The sequence below is a fragment of the Poecilia formosa genome, unplaced genomic scaffold, assembly GCF_000485575.1.
Source record: "Poecilia formosa unplaced genomic scaffold, Poecilia_formosa-5.1.2 Scaffold18, whole genome shotgun sequence".
In the NCBI taxonomy this organism is placed as follows: Eukaryota; Metazoa; Chordata; class Actinopteri; order Cyprinodontiformes; family Poeciliidae; genus Poecilia; species Poecilia formosa.
The window spans coordinates 443,378-467,683 of record NW_006799957.1 but is presented as its reverse complement, the minus strand read 5'-3'; the positions used below and the strand labels follow the sequence as shown (position 1 = coordinate 467,683).

The following is a 24,306-nucleotide window of genomic DNA, read 5'->3' as shown; positions in this document are numbered from 1 at the left end:
TCATTATAGTTGTTGTTTCTGTTGTTTTCTTTATTTATTTTGAATATTTTAAATATCTTCCAGTTCCAGTGTTAAATGTTTCAATTTAAAGTTTATTGATCTTTGGGAATATGTTTCTGCACTATAATATTATTAAGCCATTGCCATTATATTACTTGAAAACAACAATATTATTGTTTACCACAATAATTTCTGGGACAATTTATCATCCAGCAGCATTTGTTGCAGTGACAGGCCTAACTGAGCACCTTGAAATTACAATGATGGTTGGGATTAAATATAATGCACAACTCTATTTTCAGTGCTTGTCGGATCCTTCATTGCTCCAGGACGCATATTGGCAAGTTTTCAGTGTCAAATTTCTGATAACATGCTCAAACTGGCAAAGGCATTGCTGTTAATAATCTTTTCTACACAAAACATTGTTCTGGTATCAGATTGGACTTGTTTTATTAATAAGTTATTAACTTGCTTGCTGGATAGAATGAGCTCGTGGGTTGCCACTTTACAGTTTGTCATAATATGGGCCTTGGGAAAAAGTAGAGTGACAATGTGAGGTGAACTACTATCCCTGTGCAAGTGATTTAAAAGCTTTTGGATGTCTAACAGTTTATGCAAAACAAGTAGTCTTAAAAAATGGAATTTAAATCAAGGCAGCACCGCAGTCACCTGTGTGACATTGCACCACAGCAGGGCCATGTTTGGTAGCGTTGATAGGAAGTTTCTTCATCCAGCCAGCCGCAGCAGCCTGACAGAACCTTTTAAACTGTGGAGCAGCTTCACTGAACCACTCACATCTGTCTCCCTCATGCCTCCTGCCATACAATAGAAACAAACCTGGTAGCTTGCCAGCTAAAAATACTAACAAAATTCCTAACATAAAATCCAATCTAGGGACAAGCAACTTTTTCAGTTTGTTATACAACTGAAATGTTATTGCATAGTTCACTTTTTCCAAACTCAACCTATGTTGTGCTCCAGCACAACTCTCGGCCCCAAAGTGTTTCCCAGCTGGAGGGAGGCAGGCTCTGATGGAGCACAGAGAGAACAGCAGTCCAGTGGGAGCAGAAGGCCTGCTATAATTTCTGAATACCAGTCCAGCCCCATGGGGATCCATGACCTGCATCTCAGGGCCTCTGCTCTCTGCCAGCACCGCCTCAGATGATGAAGGCTGCACTACAAACACAAACACAAAATAACTCAAGTATTGGTAGCTCTCAGATCATGAAGAAAGTATTTTTTAGGGCAACCAACATCACCTAAATAACACTGACCTTCTAAAATTAATCATTCCACCTGTTAACGCTTCATTTCACATCAACAGAAACGTAAATAAGCACATCTGTGGCTGGAAATTACTGTCCCACTTTCCTCACACAACTAAGTTTTGTGGCCCATCCTGTTTGGGATCAGCTGTTAGCAACAGGAAGAGCAGTCAGCAGAGACTTGGCTGCCCTCAGAAACTGATGGTGCTGAGCTCAGGGAAGGCCAGTACCACAGGTTGAATAAGTAAAATAACGAATTGTTAACAGGGACAGGTGCCATGCACAATTCAAACCAAAATTCAAATAAAAAGGCAACATAAACAGCTAACTTTTGTAGTTTTGGTCACTTCATACTCAACCTTTGGATGCACATTGTTACAGGGAGTTTAGTTTGACTTTGAGAAACTGTGATTTAAATTAGCTCTCTGTGATTTACTCATAATCTGCATGGCTCTGACAACAAATGGTAGCTTTTAGTTGTCTACATCTCATCAGAAGTCATACGTCATAAAAGTCTCCTGAAAAGTGTTTAAAAACAAGGTGTATTATTAAAGTGTTCAGAGCAATATACAATCAAATAAGCATTTTAAAAATAATCTTGATCACATCATTATAACCATGTGTTAGCATGGTTTGAGGGTTACAGTAAATCTGTTGCACATTCTAGTCATTTTGTGAACAAATATGAAATTTTCATATAGAAAACAAAAAAATCATTTTTATAAAACATCCATAGGAGCAGCTTATTCTTTGGTTTTGGCTTTTTTACTACAATATAACCACAACTTAGGCTTCTCTATTTTGTTGTGATAATGTTTCTGCTTTCTTTTGGTTTGAATTTAAAACAAAAATCATAATAGGATAAAGAAGCATAAGAATGATCATTTAAAATACATATAATAGTATGGAATATTAATGAGAGTAGTTGGGAGAACCTAAACATGACCGAAGTATAAAGTTTTTTGCTTCAGGCCTTTTTTTTTCCTCACTCTGGCCTTTTTTTCTTCAGGCCAGGGAGCTGAAGAAAAAAGCCATGAACCTGCGATGGAGGAAGCGCTGGACGACGATGCTCTACCTCTTCCTGCTGATGTTTTCTCTCATCCGCTCTGTTCTTCCTTTGTTAACGTCACTGAGCTCTGCCCTGCAGCCTGGCTCTGTGTGAGGAAGATTTTGTCTCTTTCCATCAATTATACCCCACCACACACTTTCTTTCACACACACACACACCTCCCCCTGTTTGCAGACACAGTTACATAACATCACAAGGATTTTCGGGCTAAGGAAGGTTTTCTGCATTTTATTTTTCTTTCCTCTCTCTCAGTATCCTGCTCCTTTTGCTTTCGTCCTCCAGACAAACAAAAGCACACCCACACCTTCCCTCTCTCCTGCCATATGCTTAACAAGCACCTCCCGTCATCCACACGACACGTACTGTTGTGTAATTCATTGGGTTCCTGATCCCTCTCTCATATCAGGTTTTTCTCCCACATGATTCAGATTGGTGAGAATCCACTGGCAGACTTGTTTTAAGTACCACAACTGCCCCCTGTTGGCCCAACAAAGAAACGCACAAGTTTCGGTTGCTGCAGAGCAATTAATCTTAGGTTCCACCTCTCGGTTTGTCTGACACGTCTTGAGAATGCAAGAAAAATATAAAAATCTATTTTAAATAAAGGTGAATGCAAGCGTTTTATGTTTTGTCAATAGTTTTACATTTTAGCAAGCATAGTTTCAGTTTAACACCAAGACCCTCACTGTGCAACTCTTAATCCACCATTACACCAATGAGGTGGCTGCCCTCTGCTGTCTGACCAATGTCACCACATTTCTTCATACACCTACACAGCGTTCAGACCCTGAGGAAATAATAGCATATGGGTTTATTGATCTGCAGTACATGATTTCTCTGCTGACAGAGGACAGAGAAAAAAGCAATTACAGAGTGAGTGATGTTGCAGAAGCTAAGGCATGTAATGTCAAGGTATATTACTAACCAGTTACTCAACTAAGGAAGAAATAATCTGCTGCTTATTGGTGCTAAAGTTACAGTGCCTATAAGTATTCAGCCACTTGGACGTTTTACCCTTTCATTTATGAAGTCAAAGAAATTTGACTTCATAAATTAAATCTCTCTCTTTTAAAACTCTTGCTCTTTCTGAAACTCCGTCTGCAGGAAGTCATCACAGATTGTTTTGTTTTTTTTATTATTCCTCATGACAGAATTGTTTTGATATGAGAGTTTTTCAGGTCTTCTGGTTTGATAAGTATGGATGAGGTGACTTGAGGACTTCAACACACTTCAACATTTTTTACAGTATATTTTGGCTTCTGATTTGCTGCCCTTACTGACCTGACATTGACCTCCAGGTTACTGAGAGTTTTGCTGTTTAGCATTCCATCAGAAGAGGTCAGAAATAGAAGAAGTTTACTTAGACCCCTGACTAACAAGACTGTACCATCTGCATACCCAGGCTGATCAGCAGGACATCAGATTGTTTAAGCAAAAACAAAAAAAAACTGTTTGTGATTGTTAGTTGGCTTTTTTCCTGACATTCTGGAGGAGAAGAGACAGCATTTTCATTTTAACATGGAGAAAATTTTGCCAAAACATTCGCCCCCGTGCTGATAGCCGCGTCAGCCAGCCCTGCATGCGGCTCTCACACCTGCAAGTGAGAGCGATAACGCTGAAAATAACGTTTACCTACTTTCTAAGTCTCCAAAGACAGACAATGGTTGACACTGGTGCATGCTAGCAATGTGTGACCTCAGGACCAAAGAGATGCTTCTAATGACGAGGTGACTGTTTGTTTTCCTACAGTAAGATTCAAAGCCACAGATATTGACTGAACTTCCTCTATTTTCCCTTCCCCAATCTCCACAAGCTAGCTAGATAATCAGAAAGATGAGGAAATTTTCATAAGTAGAGTCGGGATAAAATTCTGAAGGGTCTTACAATTCTTAATGCCTGAATTAGCTGAATGATAAGCAGTCAGAAGTTCATTTATTATTCTTCCAAAGCCCCTATGAACTTGGGAGAGGTAGATTATGTTTTTGATAGTTCAGTTTGTTAGGTATGTTTCTTGTCAGTAAATAGTTGTAAATTTAAATCAGACCGATAATAAATTCCTACGCTAACAGTAGCTTTGTGTAATCTTTTTCTTAGACCATATATGGCATGTCCTCAACCCTGAGATATTTTTTTCTTTAAGTGCTTTATGGCTTTGTTATTGTTGTATGCAGTGTTCTTTTCATGAAAATGAAGAATTTTTAAGTGATTAGAAACTCGATAGAAATTTCTAATCAGGTCGGAACTGATGGAAACACCCATCCGACTCCTACAATAGAAAAAGAAACAAGAGCAACAGTTATACACAATGGGCTTTTGTAGCAATATATCTGTGTTAACCATCAAGCTGTGTCGACACACAAACAATCCTCTGAGTGGTTAGCCAAGTTTCTTTTATGACGGAGAACAATTGTTTCCACCCAGTGGGGGACAAAAAGTTCGGTTAAATTTAGGAAATATCACACTTTTTAAGAACATATCAAGATTTTATGATCAAATGATACAAGTCCAAAGCAAATGCTGCTTCAGAGTATTTAAACTACTAAACCTAAAAATAGTTCAACAATCACTTTATTTTTCATCTCTGTTCTCTAGACTTAAGGCAACATTATTAAGATGCATATTTCCAACCCAAATACATTAGGTCATCTCCTGAGTATACAGTTGTTGTTCTTTGACCTTGTCTCCATAGTGTGTCATCCTCTACAGGACAGCATTTGCCTGGAGCAAAACAAAACACTGGAAACGATTAAAGCTCAGCCAGGTTGGCCTTTATGCTCACAAACCCAAACAGTGAGGTCGAGACTAAACCGTTGTTCTTAATGACAAATTACTGCAATCATGTTTCCAAGTAATAATCTGTTCAAGAAGCCTAGAAAAAAGGAGAGGTTTGTTTTAGGGAGCCAAATAAAGAAACTGAGAGTCATAATTCAATACAGTTTTTAAACAGGACCAACTCGTATTGTAAGTCATCCTCGGGCATGTTGCAATACAAACAGCACCAATTATATTCAATATCTATTTATATAGAAATGTACTGTATACTCAAATCAATCCTACAATCTCTCCTCCTGCCACCAGGTGGTGACAGTGGACAATTGATTGCCTCAATTTGTTGACTTGAACGTTGTAGTCTAAATTCTGACAGCATTGCGTCAGCTAAGAGAGTACAGTTGTCTGATCTACTGTCATTTTAGTATATAGTAAAACACACTTTTTTTTTCAATTTACTTGTATGTTAATCATGTTAATCAATATATGTTTAAATGCAACCAGGTAATAATTCATCAATAACACAACTGGCCTTTGAAAGGTTTAGCTCAATAGTTGTGTAATGTGATATTTGGAAGCAGCTGAACCAAAATCAGAGATACATTTCCATAAACAACATAGTTTTAGCCACATTATAAAATCAATCAGATTTTTTTTTCTTTGCATGACTCTGAGATCAGAGACAAAGAGTCAGATGTAAGTTGAGCCTCTTCTCTTTTGCTTCAGCCATTCTGGCTCTGACCTTCCCCTCGATCAATAAAATCAGGATCAAGGAACCAGGCCATAATGGGGAAATGAAACATTGCACTTGTCTACCAGTTATGATAAGAATAAATTAATTTGGCCAACTATACATTATTTGTACCAAAACAACAAACACTGATTTAGCTAAACTAGCTAAAAAAAACAAACTAATCAGAATATCTTAGCAACCAAACGATAACTTGATTGCCAAGTTATCAACAAAATTGATAAATTTATTGTTTGATAACTAAGCAATTTTTTGTACTTGTACTTACATAAAAACTTGCATCTCTCCTTTTTGCTCTCTTATATGTGTACTCTTGTACCTGTATCTTTCTGAGTAAAGTTCAGCTTTGACTTAATTAGTGTCCCTCAATTTCCCTGTTTTCGTCCTGCAGCAGCTGTTCAACATCTCATCTGATTAGTTCTTCTGGTTTGATTTTCCACCTCTGCTGCAGGATCGAAGCTCCTACTTTTTCATTATTTATGGCTGGATTCTTCTGTTACACTGCCTGTACCCTACGACCTGCTCCTCTGCAATCCCCTCCCCCATGTTTTCCTTTATGTTGACCATTAAAGAAACTCAGTTCTGCCACAGCAGGTCTCTGCACTCAGGTCGTTCACGAACCACATCATGACAATCTGAGGCAAATTTATACAAATACTACATCTATTACCATAATTTACTCTCACAACAATTCAGTAATAAAGCAGCAGAATGAGAAGCAGCTGATGTACCATCTCAATGTGCCAAATATTCCAACTCATAAGATATTTCTTCTAAAACGACTCATTCAGAAAGTAAATGATGTACATAATAGACTTTATCATTGAACTTTTCAAAATAACTTCTGCCCACACAAAGCATTAAATAAGATAATCAAAGAGACTGATTTCATAATGGCACTTTCACAGTCTTAAGTGCTTTCACCTCTCCACAAGTCCATTTGTGTGACAAGTTCAGTAAAGATGTACTTATCACCATGGTAACCACCAAAGAGGATGTAGAGGCACTATTTCTCCACTAGTCACTGTGTTTATTAGACAGATCCATCTAGAAAGAACCCAGAGTCTGAACATAAGGTGAGATTTGCTCTTACTGACCAGTGCTGTCATTTCTCTGTCCAGAGGATTGTTCATCACACTGGGACATTTTTATGTAAAAAAATGCTGAGGAAGCATTATGAAGGCAATTATGCGGCTGAAGGAAAGAAATGGACAATTAATCTAAAGACTTTATTCTCTCCCTCAGCAGCTCTAATGAATGACATTTGCAAGCATGCTGGTGCCTTTCTGAGCAAGGTCATGTTAGCAGAAAACGAGCACCAGTCAGATGACACCATGAAGTCACGATTTATTAGACTAAACAATCTAAACTCAAGAACAATTTTTGAATTAACGGTAAACCACAATGTGGCTGTCAGTGTGTTTCAAAGTGGACAGAATCTTGACTCTGGTAAGCACGTTTGACAGTGCAATGCAACATTAGCCCCTTTTCTGATTTAAGAAAGAAAGTAAAGTTGCATTTATAGCATAACTGTTTTCTTTTGGAACATGTGTGATCTTTTAATAACAAGCTCAAGTTGCTAATACTAAAGTGTATGTGATTATCAGACAAAAAAAAAATCAATGAGTGAGAAATCTGTTTCAAACAACTGACCAAATATGGTCTGTCACAATACAGTGGACCCACCGATTCACGGTTCAGTATTCACAGATTTAACCATTTGCAGTTTTTTCTGTGGAAGACAACGCCAAATTATTCGGAAACTTCACCTTCTTCCAGATTTTTTTGTACATCATATGTAAAATATTCTGAAGAAAATGCAGTTTAGGAAGCTGAAATACCGAGGCATGATGCTACTACCCTATATGCTATTGGCTTCTGCAAAGCATCAGGACAGGGCTTTGGTCCCCATAAGGCCCATGGGTCTTCAGAAGATTAGTCAATATGTCAGAGAAGGTCCTAAATAGGCTGCATAAACACACACACACACGCAGGCATTCACAAAAGAACTTTCTGAGCGTTTTAAAGAGTAAATCAATTTCCCTCAGCCGTTCTCTAGAAACCACTAGAAAACACACACACTGGGCAGAAAAATAACAGAGGGATAACCTCTTATAAACATAAAAATACTTCAATTACTCATCAGTTATGCCACATGGGAACTGAAAAATTATCTACTTGCTGTGCTTGGCACACATTTATGAGAATCTAAAATCAAACATCACCTTAAAGAGCTAGCGCCTTGTTTCTGCCAACATTTCAAAGGTAATGCTACTTCTTAAATGCAAAAACAACACAACAAGCTGTTCTGCTAAACATGAATATGTCTATTATGAAACCTGCAGGGTAAATAATGCAGAGCTAAACTGAAGTTTGTTGAGGTTATTTTCCACATGTACACAGGAAAAAGTCGGCACTGACAAATTAAAAACATCAAAATACGGTCACCTTATAATAACCTTTTTATATGGCACTTGAGGCATTTATCTTTCATTCTTTTTCGCGCACAATAAATTAAAAATGTCTTCTAATAAAAATTCATAATAATGACTGAATTATTAACATTATACGCTACCCTGAAAAGTTGTACTATGAAAATATGTACATAAAAAATGTAACAATAAATGTAGACTCGCTGTAACATAATTGACTTTGTCCTCAAACAGTTCTGTACTACAAAAGCTATAGCTCAAGAACTGGTTCCAACATGCTTCTGCTAAAAGAATAACTCAGTTTGCTATTTCACAACTTGACAGTCACAGTAAAGCGATGTCATGATGCCACTTAAGCATCTTCAAGCAAATGCGAGAGTCTCCCACTGATGGACTCTGATATTTTGTTGTAGAGTTGAACAGAGACCCTTAATCCAAGTCAAAATTATAGATGGTGACTGAAATAATAATCTGTTTGTAAAACATTCTGACCAGAAATTCTTAAATATTATCAAAGGAGTTGTACTTTTTTTATTATTCAGATCAAAAAGGAGCAGTATTACGTATTTTCCAGGCACATAGTGTCATTTTGTAGCATGATCAAGTTCATAAAAATACTATATAGATCAAATATGCCTTGAAAGAAATTTGACATTGTAATGTATCACCTTGAAATTCGGCCTCTGTATCTTTAAATGCTCCAGCTCTCTCTGAAACTCCGTCTTGAGGAGGTCATCACAACATTGCTCCTTTATTAACTAACAATGTTTTTACCAGAGTTGCACTGAGAAGTGGCTCCTATAATGAGCTCACAGATGTGCAGTTCCACCAGGTGTTTGCTAATAGCTTCTGGCTAGTCTGAGGAAGCAGAGATGGTGAGTTGCAGGGGAAGGCTACTCTGTAGCTAAACTGAAACTCCAAGGAGGAGTTGTGCCTCAAAGGCAGCGCTCGGTCCCACCAAGCATTTTGCACAGCTGAGTGGTTGCCATGGAGATTAAAGGATTTTTCAAGCAGATGACAGAATCAAGGCAACACTGCAGCTATGTTTTTGATGATGGAATAGCATAACAACATTAATTTTACATAATACTGCCCCTTTAAAAGCCCAAGCAGGGTCAAATTAGCCCTTGGTGAATTTTCTAAAATATACATTGGTTCATGTGAAAAATAACACTGCTTAAAAAATAAAATATAGTAAATAACAAGCAGCAATTGAGATACACTTACCACAACTCACACATGACAGGTCTAAGTTTAAGGGGGGGGGGAATTAAGTTATGAGCTTAATAGCATTTTATTAATACCGATAAAAGCCTTTGTGAGACTGAATGACTCAGGCTAAAACACTAAAACATAATAGCACAAGAAATCTTGGGGGATTTTTGGCAATTAGTAAGAAAAGTCATTAATGTATTAACCTTTGAAAGGTCAGCTATTGTATGAAATGTATGGATTCCTATGAAGAAATTGAAATCCTTATTTCTACTTGACTGGACCCGAATGATTGCACTTTTTTAAATGCTAATCATTAATAATGACGAAGGGCTTCTGTTCCTGAACCACTGGGAATTTCAGAGGCTATTTGTTCTGCACTGCTGCTTTCGATTCACACAATGACTGGCAGGACCTTGGTTATTTCACTAAGGACAGCTAGTGAAAGGATTGTGGCCCTGGTGCACAGAGGTCCAGACTGGAACTACTCAGAGGACCGAGATGGAAAATTGCTGAAATCTGTAAAGATGTGTGTAAAAATAATTTTAATGACGGTATTTCATTCTATATAAATCAAGTCCAGCCCTGTTAATGAAACTGGGGTTTCTGTGTGCTGCATAAACTAAATAATTACCAACATTCTCTTTAACAAAGAAACAATAACAATAGAATAACATAATTCCTTATCCTGTATGCAATATAACAGAAACAAAAAAATGTCCAGTTTCTGTCAGTTAGGTGAAACCCTAATGAGTGCAGATCTCTCAAATTAAATTTGAGAGCATGCAGTTACAATAATGTTGGTGAGGCAGGAAGTCCTAACACAAAAAAATGCAATTGCCAAAAATTATCTCTGCATGTCATAAAACAGTAGTTTGCAAGACTCATTTGCAATAATCAGACAATAGAAAAAAAAAAAACAGAATACAGCCAGTTTGTTTCATCACAGCCAAAGCTCATGCAGATGTTTCATAGAGGGCACATCTGCACCCCTTGGAGCCTCTGTCTGTTGTTGACCAGACGGTGCCCTCGGAGCTCATTACGGATTCCAGTCACACACTCACACACACAATGTGGAGGGAGGCAAGATTGCTAGTGTTCTAGCCACCAGCTAACAAGCAGCGTTGAGAAGAATGAAGTCAGTTTTTCTTCTTTTTTTTTTTTTTTTAAGAGGTTTTCTCCTACCTTTCAGCACCACCACAACATCCTCGCCATCAGCAGGAGCGGCTTCTCCAGCAGCAGCAGCAGCAGCAGCACCGCAGGCTGAGGGCTCGTCTCCCTCAAACAGCTGGTTCACCTCCCCCTGGATGTCAGAGGGGCGCCGGTCGCCGCCGCTCTTGGAGACGGTGAACCTCTGGCTCATGGTGGTTGTCGCCTGTGAGATAAACCGAGGCTCTTCTTCCCCCCGGTGCGGGGCGACAAAGAAAGCAGCTTCAAAATGCCCTCTGGCGTCTTACTGTAAGGTTTTCTGTCACAGCCACTGAGTTTCCAGCTGACTGACGTGCTTTGGGAAAAAAGCGGTTCTTTGTGAGATTATTAGACGTGAAATACCGAGTGGAGCATCGCATCAACCGGTGTCTGCAGGCTGCTGCTCACCTGGGTCCTAAAGCCGATCACCGACAGAAAGAGCTACAGCAAAAATATTTCCTATAATATTTAGTTGCAATAAATGTTTGGTTATATTATTAAAAGGTATAAAAAAAATTGGACACATAAAATGTTCCATTTGGCAAGCACGACTGTTATGAGCTGGTATCCAAAGTGGCACATTTTAACTAATGGAGTGGCACAAAATTCAAGAGTTTAATTTTCTTTAAGTTTTACTTGCTCAACAATAACAAAGCCTTTATTAAATCTGTAGATCATTAAAGTTCCAAAACATAGAAGGGCTTCACACTGCTTTATCAAGAGTAAAACAAACAATTTCTAAATTTTTGGGGTCATCAATTGTTTTCTGTTTTGTTGGCCGAATTCTTCATCATTGACTTGTGGGTCAAACAATATTATTTCAATGGTCAAAATGGGCCACATTTTGGACACCCCTGGTATAAGTCATTCAAGATCCAAAACTTCAACAGAGTTTGTGCATGTTTTCCTAAGTGAAAGAAAACCACTTTACTAATTTATTTTGGTCTTGACTGAAGAAAACTGAAAAAATTATCATGATTAGTGTGTTTGAGGATGGACCAAAATGCAGACAGCAGCTGGGAGCATGATGAAAGATTTAATAAAAAACAAAGAAACTTGCAAAAATAAATGAATAAATCACAGGATCCAGATCAGAACAAAAACTATAAATCCAAGAAAAATTCCACCAGTGACCACAGGGAAGAAATAGGGGGAAATAACAGGACCAGCAAGAAGTGCGAGCAAGAGAAGGGTTTAAATATTGTGAGGGTAAATACAGGAACAAGAGATGGGCTGATGAGCTAACGGGTTGCAGGTGTGAGGGGAGAGAGAGAAAATGGCACTAGGGGCAAGGGAGTACACATGGGATGAGGAAATAAATATAACACTAAATACTTAGACCTAAGAAACATACATAAACAATGAACAAATAAATAAATAGAGACAAGAAATAAACATAACTGGAATAACTAAGAAGAACTGAACTAAAATAAAACAGAAACAACTGATCTAGTCAAAGAAACAGACTAAGGAATACAGAATAATCAAACTAGGATTATTTAATCAAAACACCAAAACAACCCAAGATCCTAACAAAGATTGAGTGTATTCTCAGCAATAAAAGCAGCTAATAAAAAGCATTTTTATTGCCTCATCATTTGAAAACATTTGTTGTATTCAGCTAGATTTTATAATTAAAAATGTAGAGTAGAGGGGTAAAAAAACAAATTATAAGGAAATGATAACACTAAGTGTGAAAATAGGTACTCGGGCCCTACATTATTGTCTTTTTCCATCCTTATTTTCTCGTGGTAAGTTATTTAGCGTTACTGTATTTCAGTTATACGGTGCGATTCCACATACAACCGCTAGAGGGGGCCTGTGGCATTTGTATTATAAAGAAGGTTGGGCACACAGAAGAAGAATAAACCTGAAGCTAAAAGAATCAAGTGTGTTTCATTTTTCTATATCACAGGTCAGTGAAAATGTATCCTTTTGCATATACACTGGTATTCTTTAAGAATTGAAGTAGTTATTGAATCAAGAGTCAACTAGCTGAAGCTACTAGCTGAGCTGGTAGAACGACCTGAGAAACAGGTGAAGGATTATTGAATCCACTCTGAACTTATTGTTGTATTGCACTTTTTGAAACGGTTCTCACACAATGGACATTATTTTGGTGTCTTTATTTATAAAATACATATTTCTTTGTGAGTTATTACAAAAAAACGAGATAAACCATATTGTTACCGTGAGTAAGTACTGGCTGCTTTTGTGTAAAACTTAAAGAGACACAGCATTAAAGGAGCACTACACCCTTTTTCAGTTTTGTAGTTGGAGTGGAGTTTTAGTATAAGAAATGAAATATTGTTATTCTGTTAAAACAACAGAATATATAATATAAAAATATTTTAGTATTTTAAAAGCTAAAATACTTAAATATTAAAGTATATTTTATTTATGCAGAATACAAATTGTAAAAAAAAACTATTAAAATAATTCAAAGCAAATTCACATATTTTTATTTTGATAGTTAAAAATACAAAAGATCTGAAGAAAAAGAGACATGGTATTTGAGTTGAAGCATTAACTAAAAGAACAAATATGGTTTAGAGAATTAAAAGACATCTGTGAATAGATTTTGTCATTTGATAAAATTCATAATGTTAAAAGAATTCTCATTCAGTTTAAAGGAATATTATTTCCATTTGTGATGCACCCAGACTGAGGGCTAGCTATTATAGGTACACAATGATACCTGAAGTATTGCATATGAAGTATTGTATATGAAGTATTGTATATGAAGTATGTTCATTGCAGAGGAAGAATCAACCTTCCTGCCAGATGTTTAAAAAAAGATTAACACTTGTCTCATCTTCCTATATCACAGTGTCACACTTTGAGAGAAAAACATTACCACATTACCCTCAGCCCATCCAAGGCTGATGGGTAACAAAAATAGATTTGAGTACACCACATTCTGCTTTAGTGTAAATAAATGGATGTAGTTGTACCTACCATGGAATTAAAAAGAAAATTAGGGCTTGGGAAAAAGTTTTTTTGTGTGTGTTGTATCTGACATTTTTGTGAAAAAATTTTAATTTGTGGGTCATAGTTTTGTCCTTTTTTTTAAGTGTCCATCTGCAATTTTTGGCTCACTTACAAGGTTTATTTGTAGGTTAATTATTGTTTAACTTATTTGTTTGTTTTATTATTTGCCTTTGTAAGGCAGTGGGGCCATTTTCTATAGGTATAGGGAAGAGGCCAGCATGCACTGGGTGGATCTATGGTTGTGTTTTTTTTTTCTTTCCAGAAAAGGAAGAAACAGTAGAAAGGTTAAATTGTGTTTGCTGCTTGCCAAGCTGGATGAATAAACTGTAAAATGCAACCTTCAGGTTTTTGAACATTGGACTTCTTTTACCTGCATATAAAATATCACCACTGTGCAAGCAGCAGCTTATTGATTTTTGAATGTAGGATGCTTGGTTTGACAAACAATAAAATTACCACTGCACTATATCAATGTCAACATATGATGCTTACAAGGCAGAAGATACACAACCAAATGGGGCTTGTGTGCCCTCCATAGCCTAGCCAATATTATGTATGTTTGCACTGCAAACATATGTACTAAATGTTCAGTTCCACTTATTAACATCTTAAGTATAGTGCCACAATGTCTGAAATTGTAATCATCACATCAGTGTGTACAGAGGAGGAGTAAACACAAACAGAGGAAATGACCTATAGCCAAGGTAATGATGCTGATCTAATAACTAGAGCAAAAAAAAATTAAGCTAAATACAAGGAGTAAATGAACAAGAATAAACAGGAAAAAAAAGAGTGAACTAATGAGACGCAGGCTTAGCATAAATACAAACACACCAGTGGTACTCATTGAACAGTGTCATAACACAAAGAATTTAATCTAATGGAGCACCCTCGAGATGTGGTGCAACGTGTGATGAGCCTCATATGTATAGAGTCAATCTCTAACAAATGTGTGACAGTATCATGTCAATATGGGGGGAAATAATTGAAGAGTAATTCTGACAAGTTGTTTAATTTATGCCAGCAATGTTAAGGGATTCCTGAAGACAAAAGGGAGTCCAACTTGGTACAAAGTGGTCCTAATAAAGTAGCTGTGGTGTGTTTATGGTAGTCTGAACTTCCCTAAGCTGTAGTTTCAGCACATTAAATACAAGTACACTGTTTCAGAGTAAGCAGACTTGCATAAAGATGCATAAGAAAAACTACTTAATGCTAGGTTCAAGAAAGTAATCCATCATTCACATTAAAACATCGTTTTTTTATTTTTTATTTTAGATTTTACCCAATCTTCCAAGGGACAGCAAGATCAAGACAGCATTCCATCATAGCTCTTGCCTCGAAGAGGTAAAAAAAAACTAATAGGGTTGTTTATCTTGTGTTTAAGTTTCTGTTTGGTAGGGCAAAATGTGTCAAAATTTGTTGTTTTACAAAGATTAATGGCCAAACTTATCCCATTAGTCATAATGGCAAGATTATTTCCACTGCAACAGCTTTTCAAGTATTTCTAATTTTATAAATAACACATAACTCTGTAGTCTGATTTGAATATTTTTTATTACATTTATTCAAAGTCACAGATGAATTATTGGGTTTCGCCATTTTAAAATCTTAGCAGATTCGATTTATATTTGGTAATATGTCAGCTCTGAGATTGACATATTACATATTGAGTTTTTTTTTTTTTCATAATAAGAGTTTGAACAACTCTCTTTAATTATTCACTAACACATTTACATGTAAATTACCAAACTGAGCCTTTGCATATGTGCAAGTTTTGAAATGTGAGTTAAGATCCTTAAAAGTTATTTATTTAGCAGGGCATAGTGCCACCTCCACCTGCCATATCATCATTTTGCTATAAATTACTATAATGTGTTTGTGAAGGATAAGGACAGTAATTCAGATGCTACAATAGATTTTTAATGTTTGGTATTTGGAAAGGTATATCCTAAATCTTAAGCCAGAAACAGATTTCAAACACTGTGTGGATTGCAACAAGTTCTGCCATTATTTTCCACACTTGAGAAAGTATACATGAGTGATTGATTCCATTTTTTTTTTTTTTTTTCATAACGCCTGGTTTACCAGAGACTATCCCAGGCACTCTGAGCCCATCCAAGCACAGTACGGGGATAGTACAAAACTTTATCCGTAACACATGTGAAGATCCCTGAGAACATGTTTTTGATTCTTTCTGGAAATTCTCGTTCGAATTGTGAAGAATCCATCGTGGTGTTATAGGAACTGCAGTCTGTACAAAAAGCAAAAGGAAGGAATGAAAGATTAAAACGTATGTAAAGTCAATACATACGTTCCAGAGACTGTTGTATGTTATACAAATGCAAATTCACCATTTACATGGAATAAATCCATATAATTTTTTATATCATTCTTACAATGCATAATGTGAGCAATAGAAAGGATGAAACCTCACCATGATCGGTGTTAAGGACTTGTGGCTTGTAGAGATTAAGACAGTCTGCCTGTGCCTCAAACTCTTTCAGTTCTGCATCTGTGACAGTTGGTTTCCTGCCTATTGAAGATGAAATCTGTGTTAAGATAAGCTGAGTGTAAAATGAACACAATGTAAAAACAAGACAAGTAATGACATTTGCTAGATGTTGGATTTGAGTAATACCTTTCAGCCCCACCATTGGACCAACTGAGAAAAATGGTTTGTTTGAATTTTGTTCACTTGATTTAATTAAAAAGCATATATCAGTAGCTAGTTAATGGTAGCAGGTGCAGACTGCCAGATAGAGCCAAATTTAGTTATCATTTACTTAGTTATGTTAACCTTATACTTACTTAACATTAACAAGATACTGGCAGGAGAGTTGTCATCTTTCAGAATGAGGCAGTCAGCACAGCTAGTGCGAAGAAGCAAACATTTCTCATTGGTTTTGGGACCTGTTAAACACATCAGATGAGCAGTTTTAGAACCATTTGGTAATGTGAAATCCCTTTCGCTAATCCAGATCGAAATATTGAAAAGTCAAGGGGAAAAAAAGACAATTTCTCTCTTATGCAACATTTACACATACATGCACACACACACATACATACACATACACGTAATAGGATACTTCAGCTCCTCACACCTACCATTACTATCAGCTGTAGATATCCCATCCGTCTCCAAGAAAACCTTGTCAGTGTTATTTTCACATTGCCCAGCACTGCAAGACATTCATAAAAAAATTAGGACATCTAGAAAACAATTGCATGTGCTTAATGTCTGCAAACAATATAAAAATCTTAAAAACAAGACACAAAGATTGTTCCTTTTCACCAAACAAACATTCACTCCGGCTTGACACAGTTTGCCAACATTTAAGTAGGGTCACAAAATTTTTTTGCATTAAGTTTTATTATTGTGAATTTATATATCTAACAAAATGAACAAATAAGTCCTCAGTCTCAAAAACCAAAACTGTTTGCGTATTCAGATTGCATCAAAAAATGATAAATAAGGACGGCAAAAGGCCAGAACTAATTAAATACAGCAAAAGAAAAAGAGATAATAGCAACATGAATTTTAGAAAGGTCTCCCTGTTATTTTTGCAAACACCTTTCTATTCAAATAAGTTGTCTAATCTGTGACTTTAAGTATGTTGTTGCCTTTTTAAAATTCAGAACACATGATTTTATCAAATGCCTCAAGTGGGAAGTAAAGATCAGACTGAATAAGTTACCTATAAGACACAAGCTAGCTGGAAAATGTTGTTTTTTAAAAACATTTTTAAGGGATTGAAACAACATGGAATAACAAAAAAAGCCTTTGGGATGGGAGTCTCAAATCCCCACCGTGTCATGGAAGATGGCCGCTTGTACCGAGTCAGGTGCTGCTGGAGGTTTCTGTCTGTTAAAGGGGAGTTTTTTCTCTCTGCTGTAGCTATGATCGGTTTCAGTGGTTGCTGTAAAGTCAGCATTACAACACAAGTGATTTTCTGCTGTTGCTGGATGCTCAACTAGGAGAAGTTGATGCTGAAAGTCAGTGACTCAATGCAATCTGCTGGGTTTCCATAGATAGGAACTTTTTACACTATTTTGAATAGTTAATTGACCTTATTGTACTGTTTGATAAGTTGGATAATTTAGAATGCAAGTATGATTTAATATTTTTTTGTTTTGTTTTTTCTTGTTGATAGCGCCTCGACACGTTTGTTGTGAATTGGTGTTAAATAAATAAAACTGGGTATTGTGACCCCTGGACCCAGGAACACAGATTGTTCTGTTTAGTTTAAGAAGCTGTTTGAATTACTTGAAAAATCATTGGCTAATCAGGTCAAGTAGAAATAAAAGGACAAATACTCAGACTGTAGGTTAATTTCATAACTGCTGAAAGTAAATAAGAAAACTTACATCTTCATTTTTAAGTTCATGTCGTAGACATTTGATTTGCTGGTTGAGGTAAAATCAATTTGAAGACTTGGAGCCCCCAAGGTATTCAGCACTGTTACTACCCAACAGTAAGATGAAGACACAGCTACAAAGTACCATGTCCCTTGAATCTGAAGAAACAAAGAGAGGTAATTTTGTTTGTTTACAGTTTGTCATGAATACATGGCAGTATTTAAAATATTTCAGAAAATTTAAATAGCTGCATAAACTGTGAAAAGGTGAAAGATACTTGCATCCTGAAGTTGGTCTACCGGCTGCAGCAACACCTCACAGGCCAGCGACGCCGGCTGGGAAACTGAGAAGAGACTCAGCAGAACGACAGCAGCACATGCAGTCTTCATGGTTTTCTTCATGGTTTTCCTGCTGATTGCTTTCTTGATCCTTCTTATGTTGATTCTGTTAACCAATAATTTTTCTGCTGATCTGTCCTCCCTTTTTCAGTAACAACCACAGTCAGTGTTTACTCAACAAATAACACAGCAGGTAACCACTATGCACAAAAGGATTAAATGAGGACAAATGTAGAGCACAAGGATTTTTATTCAATTATTAGGTACACAGTGTAGGACAGCTTGTCAATTAATATGGCAGTAGAAAACAGATCATATTTGATGTTTTTCAGTTTTCTTACAGGATCAAAAATGGACTAAAATCAATTAAATTATAATTATTTTTACATATTATACTAAGAACAATCAGGTGCTAAAAGTTTGTTTTTCTTTTTCATTTATTCAGACAAATGGATAAATGTGTCTGAATAAGTGACTCAGACAAATTTGCTGAAGATTTGCTGATTTGGTATCACTTCAACTGTTTCATAAATCATTTAAATTGGCTTTTGACTTTTAAATGCCATCTAAAGAGGTTTCAGTCTCTCTTGTTTTCTGTACTATTCAACAATATTAATATTTTAAGCTGTTGTTTGGAAGAATATAGATATATGAACAAACCTTTGTATTGTAAAAATCCAGTGACCCAAAGGCTGAGAAAAAATGCATAGGTCTAAAATTTGTAGCACTTGAGTTGAAAAACCTCTATGTGTTTGTGATTAAATAGTGCTTATATTCAGTGATAATTTCTAAAAACAATCCAGATTTGTGTGAATATGTTTAATACAACATATTACATACAACAAAATTACAATGATTAAGAAGAAGGTGGGTATGTGGTCTTTGGACCCCCTTGCATAGAGACAAAATATCTATTTGTCTAATTTTAACCTTGGCCCCTGCTGCTGCTGTGTTATCAGACATATTGTTGATGTTTCTCCACCCAAAGCCTGAAGCTGTTTCAGTGTGGTTATGAATTATGTGTTGTCTCACATAATTCAGCTGAATGCTGTTTTGGTCATCCAAAACATCATTCTGTTATTTGCACCATCCCCCATTAAAAAGCAACATTTTTCAACATAAGAGCTTTGGCAAGAAAATTGCTAAAAATAAGAGAACAGCAATAACATCTCATTGTAAAGAAAAACTGGCAAAACGCGTTTATTGCTGAAACATCATTACCGACTTGGAAGAATAGATTATCCAGACAAAATGAAGTGGCCAAATTACTCTCTGTCAAAGCATTCGAACATGAATGTGCTCATATTTAACATATTTTTTTTTAAAATGTGTTATTTCAGAATTGCCCTGTCTTGTGTTTTATTGTGTAGTGGTATTTTCCAACGGGGGTTGAAGAAATAGACATGTAGGTCATCTTTTTTTTTTCTTCTTTTTACTTTTAAAAGATTTTGACTAAAATAACTTTGAACACCTTATCAAATAGTATGCAAGCTGTTTCAGTATTTCCAAAATGTGAAAATAGATTTTCTGTTGGAAAAGCAGTATTTATTTGAAGAACATTTTCCACACCAAATCAAATTGCAAGTAATATTGACAAAACAGAGTTGCCAGTAATCCTGTGTTTACTTATTTGTTAAACTGGGTCACTGATGCTTTTGCACTTTCCAAGTTAGGAAAAGAGTCACTCAGAGCTCAGAGTACAGTGGAGTAAAGTTTTAGTAAACAAAAACTAAACAAAATGTGAAAAGGAGCAGCTTTGTTGAGAATGTGAGAGCTAACAGAAATCACTAACAAATTCAGTTAATTACTGTGAAATAATTTTGTTATATGTAAGATACATTTTTAACTACTACTGGTTCTTTTGATGGGTTTACTTGCACAACATAAATCAGTCAAGTTCTCAACAATTATTCGATCCTGTGATTCAGGAGCAATACTGATTCAGTAACCATCATATTTGAATGATTATGGGGTTCGTTGTATTGTTTTTGGTTTATTGCTTCTGCTCCACCATGGAGACTGAGGCCCAGCCATTGGCTGTCATCTCACCTGTGCATCATTGCATTATCAGCCAGACTGGATTGTGAGTCCGCTTTAAAGTCTAACTGCCCCCCAAATTTGGTGTTACCAAGCAACCATTTGTTCTTTTGGCGCCTTCAGATGTATCAGAGTAGATTAAAAATAACTAATATTTGCAACAAATCATCTCCAACTAACACTAGCTGTGCATGTTAGTCCCTTTTGACAAACTACAAACAGTAGCTGAATTTTCATTTAGCATAAATTGCATAATTTGATGTTTCGAAAATAAATTTTCTTAATGGAAACACAGCAAATTCTCGTTTTTGTGTGTGCGTGTGCGTGTGCATGTGTGTGTGTGTGTTTTTTTTACATGATGAAGTTTTGCACACATTTGCAATAGAAACACAGCTAGTGTATTACTGGGTAGACTAGACACTTTATTTTAAGCAATTGTACAATCATTGATCAATAACATTGTTGATGCGATTGCTGGGTAACACTTTATTTGAAGAGGTGTGCATAAGACTGACATGACACTGTCATAAACATGACATAACACCTGTCATGAACATAAAGAAGTCTTTATGAATGTTTATGACAGTTGTCATGAAGTGTCATTTGGTAAATAACACTTTTAATGCAAAGTTGCATTAAAAGCCCATTAAAATGCCAACTTTGCATGATTTTGTAAATTATGATAATTGAATGCACAGTTAAATTCCATTGTTTATATTGCCTACCTTCAGTGGTTATTGAGCAAGAACACTGAACAGGTTGCCAGTCCATCACAGGGCAGCACAGAGACATACAAGACAAACAATCATGCATACACTCACACCTAACAGTAATTTAGACACCAGGTAACCCGGTGCGTACATTACTAACCTTAGATTATCTTGTGTCTTGAACTAACACGAACTATGCATGTTAGCATATAGTTAGAATATGCATTAGCATGTTATGCATTAACATGTTAGTACTTCCTCTTGTGGGAGGAAGCAAGGGAACCCAGAAAGAACCCCTACATGTAGGAAAACATGCCACAGTTGCTCACATAAATTATATTTAACTATGGCTGAATTTATTATATTCATTGTTCCATCTATGCATAATTTGCTTGGCAAAAAATAATTCTCCTTCCCAGGTTTTGCTTCAGCAGAACCTGAAGCTCTCCGATCTGGTCACAATTGGGGAATTTAAAAGTTTGATAAAGGGATTTGAAAATTTGTGTATATTTATCAGTGCACAAAATATAGTGTAGGACGGCTAAGTCCTAGCACAAAAATTTGCGTGATAGGTGCATGGAGCCTGGTGCTGCAAGGTTGGAGACCTTGTCCTGTTAGGCGATGGGGCCTGGATAATACCCGTGCTAAACGGACGGCGGAGTCCGGCGATGACAGGCGCTTAAATTCTGTAACAAAAGTATATTTTTCTCTTTTTTTTTTCTCTTTTTCCAAAATCTCTTTCTCTTTCTTACTGTTTATTCAATGTCACATGCTGTTTTCATTTTGTTTTTTTAATTATGTAAAGCACCTTGAAATGACTTGCTGCTGAAATGTGCTATACAAATAAAATTTGATTGATTGATTTGATTGATCAGTGGGAGCCCTTCTTTTGGTTGTGCATATGGTATTGATTTTTGGTCTAGTGAATTGTACTCAGAGGCGCCGTATAGGGGGGAAAATTTATGACTATTCCAGGGGCCCCTGACCAACAGGGGGCACTCCGCGATTTGTTTTTTGTTTGTTTGTTTTTTTGTTCATAGAAATTTTAAAAATTGAGGCCCTGTCAATTACAAAATTAATTATATTGTGTTTTCTAAAATTGTTTTTAGCAGTAAAAATTAAATGTTACCACTCCCAGACCAAAAAGACAAGAACGACTGTGGTGGTTACTATGCTGCTAAGAAAAATAATATAGTTAGGATTTCAAAAAATAGAGAAACAGAGAGAGAAAAAGGTAAAAGTGTCAATTTGTTACCCAGTTTTTCTCCGAGAAGTGGGTAGACTGTGAAATTATCAACTATTTAGCATAGTTAGCTTAGCTATACACTACTGTTTGCCTCCTTTTCACTAGCATTTAATGAATTAAGGAAATAAATTACCAATATATTCATATATTGAACTTGTACCTGTAATTTTTACCACTCAACTACAGATGAGTCAGTCAGCAGCTATAACCCAGTCCCTCCTGACCTGCCCTCTCCTAAGTGAAATTAAAACTTCAGTATGTAACTTTTATTTATTTTATTTATTTATTTATTTTTTTAAAATATTTGTTAAAACTGTCATTATGTTGTGACTGTATGGCATGAGAGGTAATCTGTGAAAAATCTATTTCCTCTGCTTTCTCCTAGTGCTATCTAGAAACAACCAATCAGAGGCATGAGAGTTTTAGAGCTGTGAAGCCACAATGTGGCTGCTCATCCTCCCTCCCCTTGCACTGTGCTATGCTGTAGCTAGCATAGCCTGCTGTGAATGCTCATTCTAGTCAGTATAGCTACCAATGACAGCAGATAAACATTTTTCCATAAATACTAAGTTGATTTTCCACCATTAGCACATTTAGCAGTGACTGAATGAGGTTGATTGACAGTGCTAAGACCATCCTACTAGTTCTGATTGGTTGTTTTTGGTCTGAACATTGCATTACTTTGGCCAGTAAAAGTAGCTCAGGAAGGAGATGGAGGAGATTGATTGTTTTCACAGATTATCTGTCTCATAACAAACTTGCATGACATGGTGACAGCTTTAACAAATATGGAGAAAACATATTTTTTATTAAAGTTATATACTGCTACTTGAATAAAATGCAACTACATTGCATTTTTTGAGAAGTCTGGATTACTTCATGCATACTTTACATGTTGCCTATGACTGTTTGTGGGAAGAGACATTTCAGTAAGCTAAAACTAAGAAAAAATTTAAGCAACCTACTTGCGTACTGTATGCAGACTGCTGCATGTAACATTAATGAGCAGTAAATATTGTGCTAGTATCAGTATTGGACCAAAGAAAGCAAGACAGTTGCAAGCCTTTAAAATTGTGACACTTTTGATAGGTCAAATAGACTCAAATAAATTGTAACAGCAGCTGCGCAGGGAGGCCTAATCAAATTTGTTGTCATGGGGCCCATGATTCCTGGCGGTGCCCCTGATCGTACCATAATTGTTTTCATGTTATTGTTGGTGATGTGTTCAACAGGTCTCTTCCAAATGAGACCATGAGTCTCAAGAGATTATCCTGTATAAATAAATGATTAACAATAATAATAAAAAATATTTTAATTTTTGTTTGTGCCCATCAGCCACTTTGGAGGCAAGAATCAAGTTGATCTTTATCAAGGTTGTGGTTAAGAGCCTCTTTCCCCTCATCTGTTTCACAGTTTCTGTGAACAAGTGGAATAGCTGATGCTATTTCTGAATATGGTAATGGTCTAAATATAGCACTGTAGTTTTGAATCTTAGACCACAAAGCTTTAAAAAAAAAAAGCCTGAACAACATCATGAATTCACTCATTTTTACCCTGAGAGTTGCTGCTGACAGTCAGCACCATGAACACTGGAGAAGTCATTTATACCGTGTTGGAAGTCCTCATCGCAGTCTGCTGCTGTCTGGGAAACATGTTGGTTGTTTTTGCTTTGTGGAAAACTAAAGGCATCCGACAACCCACCTTCTGCCTTATTGTGTCTCTGGCTGTGGCTGACTTTCTGGTTGGATTTGTTGCCATACCAATGGCTGTGCTGCTGGATGGACATCTGGAGACTTCATTCCACACATGCCTCTTCATCAGCTGTGTACTCATCCTCCTGACCCTAGTTTCAATCCTGTGTCTGATGGCTATTGCTATTGATCGTTTCCTGCGGGTCTATATCCCTCTGCGGTAAGAATTGTCTTTAACTTTTCACTGAGCA

The 24,306-nt window shown here is 36.4% G+C and overlaps 3 protein-coding genes across 4 annotated transcripts in view; 1 reads left to right on the top strand and 2 right to left on the bottom strand.

Moving 5' to 3' along the window:
* The window catches only part of slc12a5a (solute carrier family 12 member 5a), a 158,527-nt gene extending 147,474 nt beyond the window's left edge, over nt 1–11,053 (bottom strand). For both annotated transcript variants that reach the window (XM_016668857.1, XM_016668858.1), the window contains exon 1: nt 10,684–11,053. In XM_016668857.1, coding sequence (XP_016524343.1) covers nt 10,684–10,861 — 178 coding nt within the window. In that variant the 5' untranslated portion in view covers nt 10,862–11,053. The remainder of the gene's footprint in view (nt 1–10,683) is intronic.
* Nucleotides 11,054–15,575: 4,522 nt separating this feature from the next.
* LOC103134568 (uncharacterized) lies at nt 15,576–18,502 on the bottom strand. Its single transcript, XM_007546859.2, has 6 exons — nt 18,315–18,502; nt 18,043–18,191; nt 16,783–16,856; nt 16,486–16,587; nt 16,112–16,210; nt 15,576–15,928 (listed from the first exon to the last, which is right to left on the bottom strand). Exons 1-6 carry the CDS (start codon nt 18,432–18,434, stop codon nt 15,759–15,761), a joined length of 714 nt encoding a protein of 237 aa, XP_007546921.1. The 5' UTR covers nt 18,435–18,502; the 3' UTR covers nt 15,576–15,758.
* A 5,444-nt stretch (nt 18,503–23,946) lies between these two features.
* Nucleotides 23,947–24,306, top strand: part of adora3a.2 (adenosine A3 receptor a.2) — a 2,462-nt gene continuing 2,102 nt past the window's right edge. The window contains exon 1 of the mRNA XM_007547091.2: nt 23,947–24,275. Within this exon, the coding sequence (XP_007547153.1) occupies nt 23,947–24,275 (329 nt within the window). The remainder of the gene's footprint in view (nt 24,276–24,306) is intronic.